Genomic DNA, 19170 nt, shown 5'->3' on the forward strand with positions numbered 1-19170 from the left:
CCAAGAAATAAGATAGACGATGAATAATATCTTACGGCAGATAAATCTCAAATCACAGCTGTAATGTATGACCTAAGACAAAAAATATTGCAGCTTTTTAATGAAAGCTACTGCTGCAGCTTTTTAATGAAAGCTACTACTGCAGCTTTTTATGAAAGCTACTACTTTGTATATGAAATTATCATGACAAGCCATGGAAATCAAACGGACACAAAAATGTCATAAAAATGGATGCAGCTACCTGTTCTTGTTTTTGAATTAGAAAAAAAGCTTTATGGAACATTAAAACCTACTCAGTACCAAGGAGAATGTTTCCAGCATTCAAACAGATAAACAATTTTCAAAGATTTATGAAAATTAATTCCTCAGAGGAGATTTGTTGAAATGCGTCAATTTTGCATTATAACCTAGTCAGATGTTATTGAAATTTCTATATTATTAGATATTTTGGTTTGTCTTAATTTGAAGGATGATGATACAGAACTTACTGCAGAATGCATTGAGTGAGTGGGTAAATGCAGAATCTTTGCATGGTTAGCTTGCTTGTCAGCTGAACTGTGAAGTCATTGTTAGGTTAGTTATATATCCCTCCTTTCGAAGTAGTCCTACAGACAGATAGATTGGTTATCTGTCGGACTTGTCTCTCTTACAGGAGGGTAGTTTACATAACCTAATAATGACTTCATGGTTCAGCTATCAAGCAATCTGACCAAAGATATTACATTGCATTCTGCTGTAATAATTTATGGACTTTTTTTTATCTTATTATAAAACATAATGATATAAAAAGAAGATGTGGTATGACTGCCCATGAGACAACTCTCCACAAGAGACCAAATGACACAGAAATTAACAACCATTGGTCACTGTACAGCCTTCAACAATGAGCAAAGCCCATACCGTATACATGTAGTTAGCTATAAATGGCCCCAAAAAGACAATGTAAAACAATTCAAACGAGAAAACTAACGACCTAATTGATGTACAAAAAATGAACGAAAAACAAATATGTAACACATAAACAAACACAAACCACTGAATTGATGCCTTTATGGTGATATTTTGGCCACTTAGTATTGTAGGTTTCTACCCAAAACATTTCTGTTTACTTTTTTACAATTTTTATAAATGATCATGTTCTCAATGGATACATTTCCATCTTTTTTTACAGACATCCATCTAACCTGATGTTGGACAGAATGAGTGGTAAAATCATCCATATTGATTTTGGAGATTGTTTTGAGGTAGCCATGGTGAGAGAGAAGTTTCCAGAAAAGATCCCATTCAGACTTACTAGAATGTTAAAAAGTTCCATGGAGGTAAATTTTTTAAAAGTTCACTATTTTTTTGTATGAGCATTCTGTTAAAACATACTTTAAGATGCTGTTGTTTCGTTGAAAATAATGTGGTTAGATAGAATTTGATACATTTTGGCCAATAACACCCTGATGATTTTTTCACATCATAGTTAAATACTTACTGATATACCTATTTATCTTAATAGATATAAGATAATGTTGTATGAGTGCCAATGAGACAACTCTCCATCCAAGTCACAATTTGTAAAATTAAACCATTATAGGTCAAAGTACACCCTTCAACACGGAGACTTAGTTAACACCCAATAACAAGCTATAAAGCCCCGAAAATGAATAGTGTCAAACCATTCAAACAGGAGAACCAATGGTCTAATCTATATAAAAACAAGAAACACTTAAGAACCACATCAATATGTAACAACCACTGAACAACAAGCTCCTGACTTAGGGACGACATCAAAAGTTCAATGAAGGATAAAAAACTTAATTCAATTAGTTTTTTCACTGACCCCCTACCCCCCTATTAACTTAGTTTGGGAAAAATTGATTGACCCATATGGATATATGTAAAAATCAATGTCGGATAACCAAATCTTGCAGCAGTTCAAACCCCCCCCCCCAAACTATTTGAATTAAGTTTTTTATCTTACATTGATCTTTTGATGTCGTCCCTTAGGAAAAATGCAAACAAATGCAGGTGTTTTAAATGTTTTAATAGGTGACAAACCTTTACCCTTACCTGAAACAGTAGTGTAACTTTTCAACTTAGAAAGACACACTTTAAGATATCAATTGAAACCTAGATTTTGGCTAGAAAGAAAAATATTAAAAATTGTCTTACATATGTTTTCAAAAGGTCTCCTTAGTAATTTGTTTAACGGTACATGTTCAGTCAGTAATTAATAAATTGAGCGTATTTAAGTTATTTTTTTAACGGTTTTTATGTAAGGCTTACATTTAAGTTAAATAGTAAAATGATATACATGTAGATTTCAATCAAAACATCACTTAAAAGTTGTTTTTGAACAAGCTGATTCTAAGAAAAAAATAACTCCTTGAAATTTTGGACAGCTTTAAAGATATTGTAGTTGTTTCTCTTGATACTTTTGTAGGTGACTGGAATTGATGGCAATTACCGTATACCATGTGAGAGTGTGATGGCGGTGCTCAGAGAACACAAAGAAGGCTGTTTTAGAAGCTTTTGTTTATGATCCTTTATTGAACTGGAGACTTATGGACAGTAAGTGATTGATGTTTAGATTTTATATACTTTTGTACTACTATGGTTTACTTTTTATTGTGATTGAGGATAATTTTTTCTATGTGGAAATTTGAGGTTTTTTTTGGTCTTGATAAGTCTAAATAAAATTTGTATATTGTGTCATCGCAAAATTTTGGGTTTACCTTTACACATGAAGCAAAGAAAATTTGTACTGAATCCACAGTATAAAATTTATGCTCAACCTATAAAAATTGGCAGCCAACAAAAAATGATGAATCAACGGTTTAAAAAGATTTAGATATAAGATGAGACAACTCCATCCAAGTCACAATATGAATAAGTAAACCATTATAGGTCAAATAACGGTCTTCAACACAGAGCTTTGGCTCACACCAAACAGTAAGCTATAAAATAAGGCCCCAAAAATGACTAGTGTAATACCATTCAAACGTGAAAACCAAAGGTCTAATCTATATAAAAAAAAAAAAAAAAAAACACTTATGAACCCGACATCAACAAACGACAACTACTGAACATCAGGTTCCTGACTTAAGACAGGTGCAAATAAATGCAGCAGGTTTAAATGTTTTAAAAGGTACCAATATTCTTAGTTTATTATCATTGTACAGTTATTCATAGAAAGAGAACATTGAATTGTAAAACCATGAATAAGTTTTAATATTTTTTCAATCTGTTGGAAATCTACGATAATGAAAGCACAAGCTAGTCAAGTCCTTCCCATATTGTTTCTTTTTTAAATTTCAGCAACAACTAAAACAAAACCAAAGGCCAATAGGTCTGGTTCCTACAGTGGAAGTCAGGAACAGGCAGATATTCTTGAAACTATAGACATTGGACAAGCAGGAACAGCAAAGAAGTCGGTACCAGTTGCAACAGGAAATGCGCCAGGTGGAGACAACTCCACATCAGAAGTTTTAAACAAGAAGGCTGTGCAGATTGTACAAAGAGTTAGGGATAAACTGACAGGAAAGGACTTTCATACCGAAGAATCAATTGATGTGTCCACTCAAGTGGAACTTTTAATAAAACAAGCTACGTCTCATGAAAATTTATGTCAGTGTTACATAGGATGGTGTCCATTCTGGTGATTTTTTTTTTAAATATTGTCACAATAAAGTCATGATATATATATTGTCTAAAGCTTTTAAATACACAATATTAGGTGATGTCAGAAAAAGATCAACATTTTTTGAAATTGAGTTCACTAAGCCTTTAAACAGTTTCATTCATATAATAAATATTAAAGTTTTTTTTTAGCATTGATCTTATATTGATATTATACTGCTGCTAAAAATGGCTACATTAATAGCCATTAAAATAGTGACACAACATTTAAAATCATTTCTGGTCCTAAATGAGCCCCTTATGAAATTTAGAGGTTTGGCATAAAATAAACACAATGTACATAATTGTGCTTTGTTACTATATTTAGAATTAGACAATATGATGTGTTTCAGTTGCTGTATGAAGTAGCCGAAACTGTATGATAATATTGTAGTGATGCAAATCTTTTAAATGGTGTAAAGTTGTTTATGTCCTTAACATGCCAGTAATATTTGCCACTGGATGATTATAATTTATAGTGTTAAGTGTAAATAAATGTGATAAAAACTCTTAAAAAAATTGACAGGAATCATTGTTGATATATATCTTGTCACATGTATTTGTGTAAAATAATGCAAAATTGTGCTCTTTTGGAAAGGGGAGGGCTATGTTGGCCAAGTGGTTGAAGTAGTCTAAATACTGTATCACTAACCTTCAACAGAGGTTGGGATTTCCATTCCCGCACTTTACAGGTGTGTTTGACTCCAATCAAAATTGAGCAGGATTGTCAGTTTTTCTACAGAAGGGTGTGGTTCTGTCTGGGCACTCTGGCTTCCCCAACAATAAAAACTAAAGGCTATTTAAGGTGGTACACAACACCTTAACTAAAATTAATTTGGCTCGTTTAATTTTCTTAGTATTTACTTTGACCCTTTGACAAATATATAAAAATTTCAAAAAAAATGAACCAACCGTTTAATCAGAAAAATTACACTGGTTATATAGTAGTTTGACAAAAACTTATTTTGATCATTGAAAAGCTTAATATTCCCTTAACAACACAACGTCATTAAAACGTTCTGCTGATTTTACAGAGTTGTCTCCCTGTAGTGTTAGGTACCACCTTAATAGCTAAATATTTATAAAATTTGCATTCAACACCAATCAATCAATCAATTAATCAATCTTTTGGATATTATTTTGCAATCCATTACAAAAAGGGAAGTAATCACCAGAATTGTAAATAACATTTCAATTAATTAAACCAATGGTTATTTTCAACTTTTGTATTTTAGTCTTCTAGCAGTGTATTGTAATTTTATTTTTATAGTTTATGATATAAAATAAATATTATCATATGGGTAAAGGTATCCTTTTATAAGAATATCAAATTTTCATCAAAACTTTTCTCATACTATTTTGATGACTGAAAATTAATTTTCACTGTTGCAATAACAAATTTATTTTCCTGGTTGTAACATTGTTGTATTGAGGGCTATTCCAGAAAAAAATGTATGGGGGTGGGGGTTGGAAGGCACATTGTATTAATAGTGATGGGTATCAGAGCAACTTTTCACACTATAATGCACTATAATTCTCAATTACAATTGTCTGGGTGGCGGGTGCTGACAAAAACTGCCCTCCAACCCCCCCATACATTTTTTTCTGGAATAGCCCTGACAAAAAAATATACTTCAGTTTGATTCTTACTGTTATTGGTTTATATTGCATAATGTTGATGTATGATGTTTTAATTCTTGGTGAAGTTCCATAATATTACTACTGTCAATCATAGTGGATTGATTTCATTGAACAATAAAGTCAAATTCAGTTTGAATTTCCAACTAGACTGAATACTTTTGGTACAAAATCTTGAAGTTTTAATATTTAAAAAAATAGCACCTTGCTTTTGTACATTTCTTTACTTCTATTCAGCTCTATAGAACTCAATAATGTAAAGATCAAAGATTTTAGAAAATGAAATCTTCAATTCTTTCAAATTGATCATGTCTTTTTATTTAACGTTTCAGTGATTCATATTTGCATAAAGTGCTTAATTTATATTATTAATCATGTGATGTAGTTATTGTATAGAACTTCAGGATTTTGTTTATTTTGTATGAAAGCTTTTATCATAGTTTTTGAGTGTGATTTTGTGTGTTTGATTTTGAAATGCTGTTATCTTGTTTAGCCTTACTATATTTTAAGTATGCTTACCCATTATAATTTGATAATGATAATTATAATATGATATTTGTGCATGTGATTAATTTCTTGAAATTATGTCTTGGCGACTTGGTTGGCTTGCTTGATTTGTTTGTATAAACATTTACTCAAGCTTTGTAATTAAGATTGACATCTTCAAGCTATATATATGCATAGTTAAACCTGTTTATTATATAACGGTTCTTAGTAGTAAATACAGATAAATTGTATGTGTAATACAATCAATGGCAAGCGTGCTGTATCAGCCACCCATGATGATATTTATATCAACACGGTTGCAAAAGCTTTATCACACCTTTAATCTGTATGACGTCACGTCATCGATTGCAGTCACTGTTTCAAAGGCTTTATCAAAACCCTAATCTGTATGACGTCATGTCAAACCTATAATCTATATGACGTCATTTCAAACCTCCTTATCTGTATGACATCATGTCACATAAAAAACATCTACTTGAGGTATATGTATATAATAAAGTGAATATGATATGGCTTTTTCAATGTCACACACTGTATTAACCCTCAACCAATATAATCCCTTGAGCAGAGCTCTTCAGATTATATTGGTGTCTGGGGTTGATACGGATGGGATATTGAAAAAGCCATATGATATTCTCTATATATATTATATTTAAATTTGATTGGATGTATCCGTATTACAAGTGTACAATATCCAAACAAAACAAGCATGCTAACCAAAGTCTTGCTTTCCATGCAATAGGAAATTAGCTCAAATCATTTGCAACATTTGATTTCTCAGATACTATAAGCAATAGGGTGATTATATATGGTGTATAAATGATAACAAATTGTACATTTCTGTCTGGCAGATTTATTTTGACATTGACCTCATTTTCTTGAATCATTGGTCGAAGTTTATTTTTATTGAAAAGTCTGTTTCTAAGATACTATTTGTTAACTATGTATATATTTGTTGTATGGAATGATAGTAAAGCCTACATGTCTGTCTGACAGTTAACTTATAAACATGTATCATTGATTATATCAATTTAAGGTAATACTTGTATAACTTTTTCTACTATAAAGAATTTCATTACATATTCAATCATGATCAATAAAGCTGGTGAGATATTTTACCATTCTTGTTTAATTTTCCAAATTAAGGGAACAGAAATATCAGGGGAAAATTTTTTTACCATCTGATCTCTTCTCAAAACATAAAAGGAGCATCCAAAAGTGGTAAGACAAAAAAATCTATAATCTTTACTTTTACTGTAGTTAGGGAGCAAAACTAAGTGCTCTATCATTTGAAATATTTGTTCTTTTTTTGTGTATCACAAGTAATAAATATTATGATTATATTATATTTGCCTGTTAACATTCATATATTTATATATTTAAGAGCATTGATGAATTATTGTTAGATAAAACTTGTTTATGAATAAAAGTATGAATTAAAACTTTTAAGTATAATTACAGAATTAGTTTTATTTCTCAAAAACATATGAATGTGAATCATTAATGCTATTTAAAAAAATGATTGGATTCAATCAGGGGATATGGTTTTGCAGTCATCTAAATGTATGATTCCTCTTATGCAAGTAAGTACTCCAAAAATTGACGTTCAACTATCTCCCAAAAATAAATACCCGGACCACATGCACACCTTCAATATATGTACAAACAGACAGCAAAGTGAAAACATCCTAGATTCTAACTGTAGGTGGAGTTGTAGGAATAATTATGTACCCATAATGGGACGAACAGGGGTAAAACAATATGCCCTCAACTTTTAGCTGCGGGGGCATCAGGGGGCATAAAAATATTGCCTGTTTACTGAACACACCATAGCAGACAAATCCATGTTGATTTTATACTATGGTTAAGCTTTTGAGTAGTCTCAGGGAAACGCATTGTAAATTAAAAACCGCATTGTAGTAGTGCTGGCCTCAAGTGCCGATTCAAACCCTCTTGGGTCAAACCTAGGACAGAAAATTGGTGTTGGCTGCATCTTCGCTTACCACAATGTTTGTAGGAGTAGGAACAAAGATTGGTCAGCCTTCAGTAAGAATATTGCTTCTGGGTAGGTTGGCATCTGTTCTACGGTCAAGTTGTTGTCCCCTTTGACACATTCCCAATTCCATTCCCAATTTTAATTTGAAGTGGCTTCCTATAGACTGATACCATGTGAAGTTACACATGCAAATTCTGTCTCAGCTGTCAGTCTTGTAAAAAGCAGAGTGCATATTCAAATCAAATTATCATGATCTTGTCCTGATTATGTAGTTTATTTGCACGGAAATTAACCTGCCATCCATCCATCCTACAAATCATGACAATATTTTTAGATACAGTGAGATCTAAGAGCACAAAAACCTGAAGACTTTAGAAGGAAAATAAGGTCAGGTCCTATGTTATATAAACTCCTATAAACAAATGCTCATATTAACTATTGCTGACCTGTTCTGCTTGTTGTAATTGCTAAGGAACAGAGTTTATTTAGAAACATTAATTGATTTTGTTTATAAAAATGAGGTATACAAAATATTGCATATCACAGAAAGACATAAAGCCCCAACTTCAAATCCAAATACTGGAAAGAAATTATTGTGTGCTTTTATTATGCAAATTTTGTAGAATGGACTAAAATACGAGATTACTTATTGCAATTTTAGGATAATCTGTTATAAGGTTAGATTTATCAGATATAAGAATGAGATTTCTTACTATTGTGATATTCATGACATTCTTTCACATTTATAACCTAAAAAAATCTTGCAATAATTTCTGAATTTAAAGTATTGTTGACTTTTCATACTAGATAGTTACTGAAAGCTTGGAAATAATTCAAAGCAATATGACTCGTCAGATGAGCACCAGTGGCAGATCCAAAAGGGGGTTCCCTTTTATTTTTTTAAGACCAATGCTTTTGAATGAGGACATATGGTTGGAACCCCTGAGCAAATTGGTTACGCTGGGCTATGACACCACTGTCCCAGGTTAGTAGGCGTTGTTCAGTGGTTGGTGTCTTCCATATTTTATTTCTTTTATTGTTGTAGTGTAAATCATATGTTGTAGGTTATTTTTCAAATTTCTTAAACATTTTGTCGTGGTAAATCCTTTTATTGCTTAGGATTCTGTATGAATAATGAAATAGAATAACATGTTCTAAATGACAGTTTAGGCCATTTAAATATAGGTAAATTTTAAACAGATATATCATGTTAAGGAGGGGTAATTGCGAAAAAAAACAGTCGAGAGAATGTTAAATTTCACGAGCCGTAAGGCGAGGGAAATTCATTCTCAAGACTGGTATTTTTCGTAAATACCCCTCCTTAACATGATATATCTGTTTAATTACACCGAATGTTAACGTTCTAAAACGCCTTGATGGTTGTGACTTTACAAGCGTCTAGTTGGATAGAGTATTTTTTGGCAAATACCACGGCAGAGAGGGTAAAAAAGGCATATCCTTTTTGCATATACCCCGGCGGCGTTAACAAATGAACGATATTCATTTGATAACAGTAAATTGGTGAAAAATACACTGGCTATCAACCAATCAAAACCCAGGATTCTTACATAAGGTGTAATTAGTATTGAAATAGATTATTCCTGATATAGTCCAGTCCATTTAAAAAATATCTGGTTCAGAATATTATATCCCACTAGACCATATCCATGTCTTACCCAATTCAGAATGGATTATCCCATAATAGCCAAGTCCATGTTGATTATGGGTAAAACTTGAATGTGAATACTTTTTCAAGATGAATATGCCACTTTCATAATTATATCCTTTTAGAACATACTCACCCCTTCTCGTCCAATGAAAAGTCAGTTTTTGCCCTCTAATTTTCATAGTACATAGCCTACTGATTAAAGATGAAAGAGAAAAGATTAAAATAAAAACATTTTGAATTTTGCAAAATTTCATGCATTTTCTAATGGTACACATAATAGAATACACAAAAAAAATGGTAAGGATAAATAAAATGATATTTATTTAATTTATATACCTTACATTTGAGGGAATTATTTTTCTTTCCTTCAAAAAAACACATAATGCCAGACTGCTGATATATAAAGCAAGGGGTTGTTGTCGGAGAAACGCAATACATTTAAATTTATCAATAAAAAGTAAGCATTTAATGTTGAATGGTCTGAATTCAAATATTTATACAGAGAGTTTTATATCTATAAAAAAAAATCAAATTCCAAAAAGGGGATTTATATAACATTGTGTTGCTTTTTAAAATAAAAAATGTAAAGATATATGAGTATTAAAATTTACCTGAAGCAGAAGAAAAACAATTTATCCTTCACTAACTATGTCCGTGCTATTTCATTTCATTCATTGAAATGATCATTACCAATGTTTTATATTTAGTTCATTATAAAAAGTGAACTCTTATTTAGGTTTGAATATTACAATGGGAAAGGATAGTTTTGTAAGGTCACTCGAAAGTGTGAATATGTTCTAAATTGGTCAGACAATACTTGATCATGTTTTATGAAGATTTAAGCCCTCGGCTTCGCCTTGGGCTTAAATCTTCATAAAACATGACCAAGTATTGTCTAACCTATAAGAAGATTAGAGTAATAATCATTTTTCACTCACTAAAACTGAAACATTTGTACAAGAATTTATCACTTTTTAGCTCACCTGGCCCAAAGGGCCAAGTGAGCTTTTCCCATCTGACTTGGCGTCCAGCATCCGTCGTCGTCTGTCGTCCGTCATCGTTCATCGTCGTTAACTTTTACAAAAATCTTCTCCTCTGAAACTACTGGGCCAAATTTAACCAAACTTGGCCACAATCATCATTGGGGTATCTAGTCTAAAAATTGTGTCCGGTGACCCGCCAACATAATCAAGATGGCCGCCATGGCTAAAAATAGAACATCGGGGTAAATTGTATATTTTGGCTTATAACTCTGAAACCAAAGCATTTAGAGCAAATCTGACATGGGAAAAATTGTTTATTAGGTCAAGATCTATCTGCCCGGAAAATTTCAGATCAATCAGACAATGGGTTGTTAGGTTGCTGCCCCTGAATTGGTAATTTTAAGGAAATTTTGTCCGTTTTCGGTTATTATCTTGAAAATTATTATAGATAGAGATAAACTGTCAACAGCAATTATGTTCAGCAAAGTAAGATCTACAAATAAGTCAACATGATCAAAATGGTCAGTTGACCCCTTAAGGAGTTATAATGCCCTTAATAATCATTTTTTACCAATTTTTCATAAATTTTTGTTATCTTTTACAAAAATCTTCTCCTCTGAAACTACTGGGACCAAATTTAACGAAACTTAGCCAAAATCATTATTAGGGTATCTAGTTTAAAAATTGTGTGCGGTGACCCGGTCCAACCAACCAAGATGGCCGCAATGGCTAAAAATAGAACATAGGGGTAAAATGTAGATTTTGGCTTATAACTCTGAAACCAAAGCATTTAAAGCAAATCTTACAAGGGTTAACTTGTTTATCTAGTAAATATCTATCTTCCCTGAAATTTTCAGATGAATTGGACAACTGGTTGTTGGGTTGCTGCCCCCCAATTTGTAATTTTTAAAGAAATTTAGCCGTTTTTGGTTATTATCTTGAATACTATTATAGATAGAGTCAAATTGTAAACAGCAATAATGTTTAGCAAATTAAGATCTACAAATAAGTCAAACATTACCAAAATGGTCAGTTGACCCCTAAAGGAGTTATTGCCCTTTATAGTCATTTTTTAACAATTTTCATTAATTTGGTAAATTTTGGTAAGTTTTTACGAAGTGTTTTCCTCTGTAACTAAAGGGCCAAGTTCATTACAGATAGAGAAAATTGTAAGAAACAAGAATGATCAGTAAAGTCTGATCTTCAAACACATCACCATCACCAAAACACAATTTTTTGATGAATCCATCTGTTTCCTCTGTTTAATATGCACATAAACAAAGGTGAGCGACACAGGCTCTTGAGAGCCTCTAGTTGGTTGATACTAAACATCAAATCACTGATGAGTAATTTTTTGTGTGATCAGAAGTGCAGAAAATGAAATTATAAACTGACCCATGAAACCTAAATTGTATTCATTAATGAATACTGTTCTTGACTTATGTTTATGATGATAGTGGTTTTTAGAAGTGAGGAATTTAACTGAACTATATTTGTTTTTCGTTTCATATTTTGAATATAAATTAGGTTGTTAGTTTTTCTCGTTTTAATTGTTTTACATTTGTCCTTTTGGGGTCTATTATAGCTGCATGACTATGCTTTATGGGCTTTGTTCATTGTTAAAGGCCATACGGTGACCTATAATAGTTGGTAATTTCTATGTAATTTAGTCTCTTGTGGAGAATTGTCTCAAGTTACAATCATTCCACATCTTCTTTTTAGCTCACCTGGCCCAAAGGGCCAAGTGAGCTTTTCTCATCACTTGGCGTCCATCGTCGTCTGGCGTCCAGCGTCCGTCGTCCGTAAACTTTTACAAAAATCTTCTTCTCTGAAACTACTGGGCCAAATTTAACCAAACTTAGCAAAAATGTTCAGCAAAGTAAGATCTACAAATAAGTCAACATTACCAAAATGGTCAATTGACCCCCTAAGGAGTTATTTACCTTTATAGTCAATTTTTAACAATTTTTCTTAAATCTTAGATATCTTGTAGAAAAATCTTCTCCTCTGAAACTACTGAGACAAATTAAACCAACCTTGGCCACAATCATCATTGGGTTATTTAGTTTAAAAATTGTGTCCGGTGACCCGGCATACCAACCAAGATGGCTGCCACGGCTAAAAATAGAACATATTGGGTAAAATGCAGTTTTTGGCTTATAACTCAAAAACCAAAGCATTTAGAGCAAATCTGACAAACGGGTAGAGGGGTTTATCAGGTCAAGATCTATCTGCCCTGAAATTTTCAGATGAATCAGACAACCCGTTGTTAGGTTCCTGCCCCTGAATTGGTAATTTTAAGGAAATTTTGCTGTTTTTGGTTATTATTTTGAATATTATTATAGATAGAGATAAACTGTAAACAGCAAAAATGTTCAGCAAAGTAAGATCTACAAATAAGTCTACATTACCAAAATGGTCAATTGACCCCCTAAGGAGTTATTGCACTTTATAGTCAATTTTTAACCATTTTTTCGTAAATCTTAGTAATCTTTTAGAAAAATCTTCTCCTCTGAAACTACTGGGCCAAATTAAACCAAACTTAGCAAAAATGTTCAGCAAAGTAAGATCTACAAATAAGTCAACATTACCAAAATGGTCAATTGACCCCCTAAGGAGTTATTTACCTTTATAGTCAATTTTTAACAATTTTTCTTAAATCTTAGTAATCTTGTAGAAAAATCTTCTCCTCTGAAACTACCGGGACAAATTAAATCAAACTTGGCTACAATCATCATTGGGGTATTTAGTTTAAAAATTGTGTCCGGTGACCTGGCATACCAACCAAGATGGCTGCCACGGCTAAAAAAGAACATAGGGGTAAAATGCAGTTTTTGGCTAATAACTCAAAAACCAAAGCATTTAGAGCAAATCTGACAGACGAGTAAAATTGTTTATCAGGTCAAGATCTATCTGCCCTGAAATTTTCAGATGAATCTGACAACCTGTTGTTAGGTTGCTGCCCCTGAATTGGTAATTTTAAGGAAATTTGGCTGTTTAGGGTTATGATCTTGAATATTATTATAGATAGAGATGAACTGTAAACAGCAAAAATGTTCAGCAAAGTAGGATCTACAAATAAGTTAAATGACCAAAATGGTCAATTGACCCCCTAAGGAGTTATTGCACTTTATAGTCAATTTTTAACCATTTTTCGTAAATCTTAGTAATCTTTTAGAAAAATCTTCTCCTCTGAAACTACCGGGACAAATTAAACCAAACTTGGCCACAATCATCATTGGGGTATTTAGTTTAAAAATTGTGTCCGGTGACCCGGCATACCAATTAAGATGGCCGTCACAGCTAAAAATAGAACATAGGGGTAAAATGCAGTTTTTGGCTTATAACTCAAAAACCAAAGCATTTAGAGCAAATCTGACAGACAGGTAAAATTGTTTATCAGGTCAAGATCTATCTGCCCTGAAATTTTCAGATGAATCGGACAACCTGTTGTTAGGTTGCTGCCCCTGAAGGTGTGGTCACATTTCTCCAACATTTGGTAATTAGACTAAAACAACATTAGGGATTATGGGGTCCTCTTAAGGACTGGATCTTGATATCTACCTGTAATTCACCTGATCTTGACCAAAATATTGTTAAAAAGGTATATATTTTTTAAAGATACATGTATATATTTTTTAATAGTCTCCCAAAATTGTAAAAGTCCATATAGTCTAACACAGTGATGTAATTTTTTATTTTATATAAAAAAAAAGATGTGCATGGTTTGATAGACAATGAGACAACTCTCTACAAGAGACCAAATGAAACAGAAGTTAACAATTCTACATAAAAAAGAAGATGTGGCATGATTGCCAATGAGACAACTATTCACAAGAGACCAAATGACACAGACATTAACAAACATAAATCACCGTACGGCCTTCAACAATGAGCAAAGTCATACCGCATAGTCAGCTTTAAAAGGACCCGAGAAAACAAATGTTTAACAATTCAAACGAGAAAACTATAACGGCCTAATTTATGTACAATATAATGAACGAAAAACGAATATATTACACAGCAACGACAACCACCGAATTACAGGCTCCAAAACTCTCCCTTATCTTGAGACATTGGTGCAACAGAACTATAAAAGAACTGTACAAAAACATACATAAACAAGCAACAAATAATCCAAGACTAAATTATCAATCACTACACATCCAGTATTCGTTACCGTACGGGCGGAAGCAATTTTTTGCTCCTTTTCATAATTTTGTTCTCTATTTTTCATAATAATGTATTATAGATTACAATGTTGCGATCTTGAATAAAAATTAACATTTTATATTTTGAGAGCTATTAAGAATTTATATATCTTGAGTCATTAATATTATATAAAAGTACAAAACGCCGCTTATTATCACCGATACAGTTTATTCAAAATTCTTAGTCAACTTGCATTAATTGTCCAAAGCTTAAGTAACAAATCGAAAATACTAGTAGTGCACAATATTCACCAAGCCAGTTCCCACAGTTAAACACTATATAGATCACGACGGGACGTGATGTACCCTAATTGTATCAGCTCCGTTTTCGTGGAAAAAGTTGACAGATATATATACGACTGACTATTTCATCTGCTAAGACAGCATACCACGAAAACTGGCTTCGGCTCTACATTGCTCTAGTGATATACAGACATAACGACAAGGTTCTTCGCTCTAGAAGATAATCGCTTTTGGTGACTTTTTACATAAATAAAACTTGACTGTTTTGCGTCTGTTTATATTTTAACATCTACATGTAACACAAATACAAAAATATATCAAGTAATAGAATAAATTACTAAAATGAGGTAGTCAGTAAACATTTCGATTGTTCATGTTACTTTTAATAAAAACAATCTTTAAAAAAAAAAAATTTCGAGATTATTTCTTCATAATTTTTTATGAGATTTTCAGTTTGATTAGAATTTCCCTTGTTTATTTAAGGAATTTTTTGTTGAATAACCTTTTTTATTTTGTAAATCAAATACGGCGGATGAAAATAATAACGTAACAATTTCTGGTTATACTCGACCAAAAATATATGGTTTGTTAATGTTTTGTTATAAATATTTTTTAACAATATCCCTTTTTACAATATTTTAGTTAAGACCTGATATAGGTGAATTACAGGTAATCATCACGATGCCAGTCCTTATGCGGACCCCCTAATCCCTTATGTTGTTTTAGTCTAATTATCAAATGTTGGAGAAACGTGACTAAACCCCCCTGAATTGGTAATTTTAAGGAAATTTTGCTGTTTTGGGTTATGATCTTGAATATTATTATAGATAGAGATGAACTGTAAACAGCAAAAATGTTCAGCAAAGTAAGATCTACAAATAAGTTTACATGACCAAAATGGTCAATTGACCCCCTAAGGAGTTATTGCACTTTATAGTCAATTTTTAACCATTTTTCGTAAATCTTAGTAATCTTTTAGAAAAATCTCCTCTGAAACTACTGGGACAAATTTGGCCACAATCATCATTGGGGTATTTAGTTTAAAAATTGTGTCCGGTGACCCGGCATACCAATTAAGATGGCCGTCACGGCTAAAAATAGAACATAGGGGTAAAATGCAGTTTTTGGCTTATAACTCAAAAACCAAAGCATTTAGAGCAAATCCGACAGACAGGTAAAATTGTTTATCAGGTCAAGATCTATCTGCCCTGAAATTTTCAGATGAATCAGACAACCTGTTGTTAGGTTGCTGCCCCTGAATTGGTAATTTTGAGGAAATTTTGCTGTTTTGAGTTATGATCTTGAATATTATTATAGATAGAGATGAACTGTAAACAGCAAAAATGTTCAGCAAAGTAAGATCTACAAATAAGTTAACATGACCAAAATGGTCAATTGACCCCCTAAGGAGTTATTGCACTTTTTAGTCAATTTTTAACCATTTTTCGTAAATCTTAGTAATCTTTTAGAAAAATCTTCTCCTCTGAAACTACTGGGACATATTTGGCCACAATCATCATTGGGGTATTTAGTTTAAAAATTGTGTCCAGTGACCCGGCATACCAATTAAGATGGCCGTCACGGCTAAAAATAGAACATAGGGGTAAAATGCAGTTTTTCAGCAAATCTGACAGGTGTAATATGTTTATCAGGTCAAGATCTATCTGCCCTGAAATTTTCAGATGAATCAGACAACCCGTTGTTAGGTTACTGCCCCTGCATTGGTAATTTTAAGGAAACTTAGCTGTTTTTGGTTATTATCTTGAATATTACTATAGATAGAGATAAACTGTAAACAGCAATAATGTACAGAAAAGTAAGACCTAAAAATAAGTCAACATGACCAAAATGTTCAATTGACCCCCTAGGGAGTTATTGCCCTTTTTAGTCAATTTTTAACAATTTTCATAAAATTTGTAAATTTTCACTAACATTTTCCACTGAATCTATTTGGCCAAGTTCATTATAGATAGAGATAATTGTAAGCAGCAAGAATGTTTAAAAAAGTAAGATCTACAAACACATCCCCATCACCAAAACACAAGTTTGTCATAAATCCATCTGTGTCCTTTGTTTAATATTCACATAGACTAAGGTGAGCGACACAGGCTCTTTGGAGCCTCTAGTTTATGAATACAATGACATTCCCGTCAAACAGTTTTCACTTGACCTCGATCTCATTTCATGGCTCAGTGAACAAGGTTAAGTTTTGGTGGTCAAGTCCATGTCTCAGATACTATAAGCAATAGGGCTATTATATTCAGTGTATGGAAGGACTGTAAGGTGAACATGTCCAACTGGCAGGTGTCATCTGACCTTGACCTCATTTTCATGGTTCAGTGGTTATAGTTAAGTTTTTGTTTTTTGGTCTGTTTTTCTTATGCTGTATGCAATAGGTCTACCATATTTGGTGTATGAAATGATTGTAAGGTGTACATGTCTAGCTGGCAGGTGTCATCTGACCTTGACCTCATTTTCATGGTTCAATGGTTATAGCTAAGTTTTTGTGTTTTGGTCTGTTTTTCTTATACTGTATGCAATAGGTCTACTATATTTGGTGTATGGAGTGATTGTAATGTGTACATGTCTAGCTGGCAGGTGTCATCTGAACTTGACCCCATTTTCATGGTTGAGTGGTCAAAGTTAAGTTTTTGAGTTTTGGTCTTACTATATGCAATAGGTCAACTATATTTGGTGTATGGAAATATTTTATAATCTTTATGTCAGTCGCTCAGGTTTTATTTGACCTTGACCTCATTTTCATAGTTCAGTGTTAGTTTTTGTGTTTTGGTCTGTTTTTTGTTAAACTATAAGCAATAGGTCAACTATATTTGTTGAATGGAAGAATTGTTAGCTGTACATGACTGCCTGGCATGGTTCATTTGACCTTGACCTCATTTTTATGGTTCATTGGTCAATGTTTAGTTTTTTTGGTTAATGTCAAGTTCATGTGACAGTTGTAATAAAGCTTTATATTTAGGACTATCAACATAATATCAATGATTTGTAAAGAAGGCGAGACATTTCAGCGTGTGAACTCTTGTGTGTATTTTTTGGCGTATATGTCCAACATATTAGGCAATTGATAGTAGGGAAAATGTCAGTACTTGATTGGTAGCTACTCTAAAATATCCACTAATTAAGATCTCTCTGTTTTTCTTTGAGACGAAAAACGTTAACTTTTTCGCAGTGACTTATCATTCATTAATCTTATATTTTTTTTCTAATCTGTCAAGTTCTTTTTTAAACTTTATTTCTCATAAAGGCATAAAACTAAAATTCTTGATTTTTGGTAAACTGTTTTCTTTTCACCTAAATTTTGAATGCAGTAATTCATTCAAATCACTTTACCAAAAAGTATAGTTGCATTTGGTCGGCTTTTGGTATCCTTTTGCGTTTTCTTATTCTGAAATCTGATTAATATTATTTATCCATTCCAATTTCTACAAATCAAATGAACGCGCGTCTGGCGCAAATACAACATTTCAATCCTGGTCCAGATTTGAAATGTTGTATTAGTGGTATTCATATGATGAGTTTATGTACAGTTTCATTAGCAAGGTTACAGGACACACAAAAAAAGTATGCAAGAGGCAATTAAAATTCAAATATCGTAAGCCGTGAACATTTTACTCTAAATATACAGCGCTGCAGTTTGCCATAAATAAGTAAAAAATGACTGCCTTCGTCTGAGTAGAGTACATGAAAGGGCAGACCAATAGCACGACATTAAACTACTTGTACACTATTTTGTTTTTTTTCACAGCGTGTGACACGAGTCAACTACGAAGCTGAAGAAAATATGGATTATTAGAATAAAGAGTGTGGGAAGGAAAACTAGTATCTTAAATATAGGCGAGTGACATTTTCAGAAAAGACGCTTAGTTAGTGACTTTAATGCACCCACCTAACACACAGCTGATTTTTTTATATGTTATAGTATAATATCTGAACTTCCTTTTTTGGTCGGTCGTAAAAAATTCGTACGGTGCAATTTTTGTAAAAATTGAATTAAAATCGAGAAATAATTCCAAAGTGAAAATGACCAACAGTATTGAAGTGTGAAAAAATAACATTTAGATTTATTTTCTGTTGTCATAATGCAAAAATTATGTACGTTTAACATGTCAATGTATAAAAAAATACTTTTCAAAAATAAAAGAAGTAATTTTTGCCAAAAAAAGAAGCTTTTTGTAACAATTTTGGAATTTTTATAAAAATGGTGCCAATTTTCATATTTTTTTTCATTTCTTAGAT

The 19170-nt window shown here is 32.3% G+C and overlaps 2 protein-coding genes across 2 annotated transcripts in view; both read left to right on the plus strand.

Annotated features, from left to right (window-relative positions):
- Positions 1 to 3446, plus strand: part of LOC139499993 (serine/threonine-protein kinase mTOR-like) — a 427410-nt gene extending 423964 nt beyond the window's left edge. Inside the window, exons 53-55 of the mRNA XM_071288672.1 lie at positions 1172 to 1319; positions 2432 to 2559; positions 3307 to 3446. Of these exons, the coding sequence (XP_071144773.1) occupies positions 1172 to 1319; positions 2432 to 2530 (247 nt within the window). The 3' untranslated portion in view covers positions 2531 to 2559; positions 3307 to 3446. The remainder of the gene's footprint in view (positions 1 to 1171; positions 1320 to 2431; positions 2560 to 3306) is intronic.
- Positions 2553 to 19170, plus strand: part of LOC139500246 (uncharacterized) — a 144982-nt gene continuing 128364 nt past the window's right edge. Inside the window, exons 1-2 of the mRNA XM_071288986.1 lie at positions 2553 to 2559; positions 3307 to 3615. Coding sequence (XP_071145087.1) covers positions 2553 to 2559; positions 3307 to 3615 — 316 coding nt within the window. The remainder of the gene's footprint in view (positions 2560 to 3306; positions 3616 to 19170) is intronic.

This window comes from Mytilus edulis, chromosome 13, assembly GCF_963676685.1.
Source record: "Mytilus edulis chromosome 13, xbMytEdul2.2, whole genome shotgun sequence".
NCBI classification, from domain to species: Eukaryota; Metazoa; Mollusca; class Bivalvia; order Mytilida; family Mytilidae; genus Mytilus; species Mytilus edulis.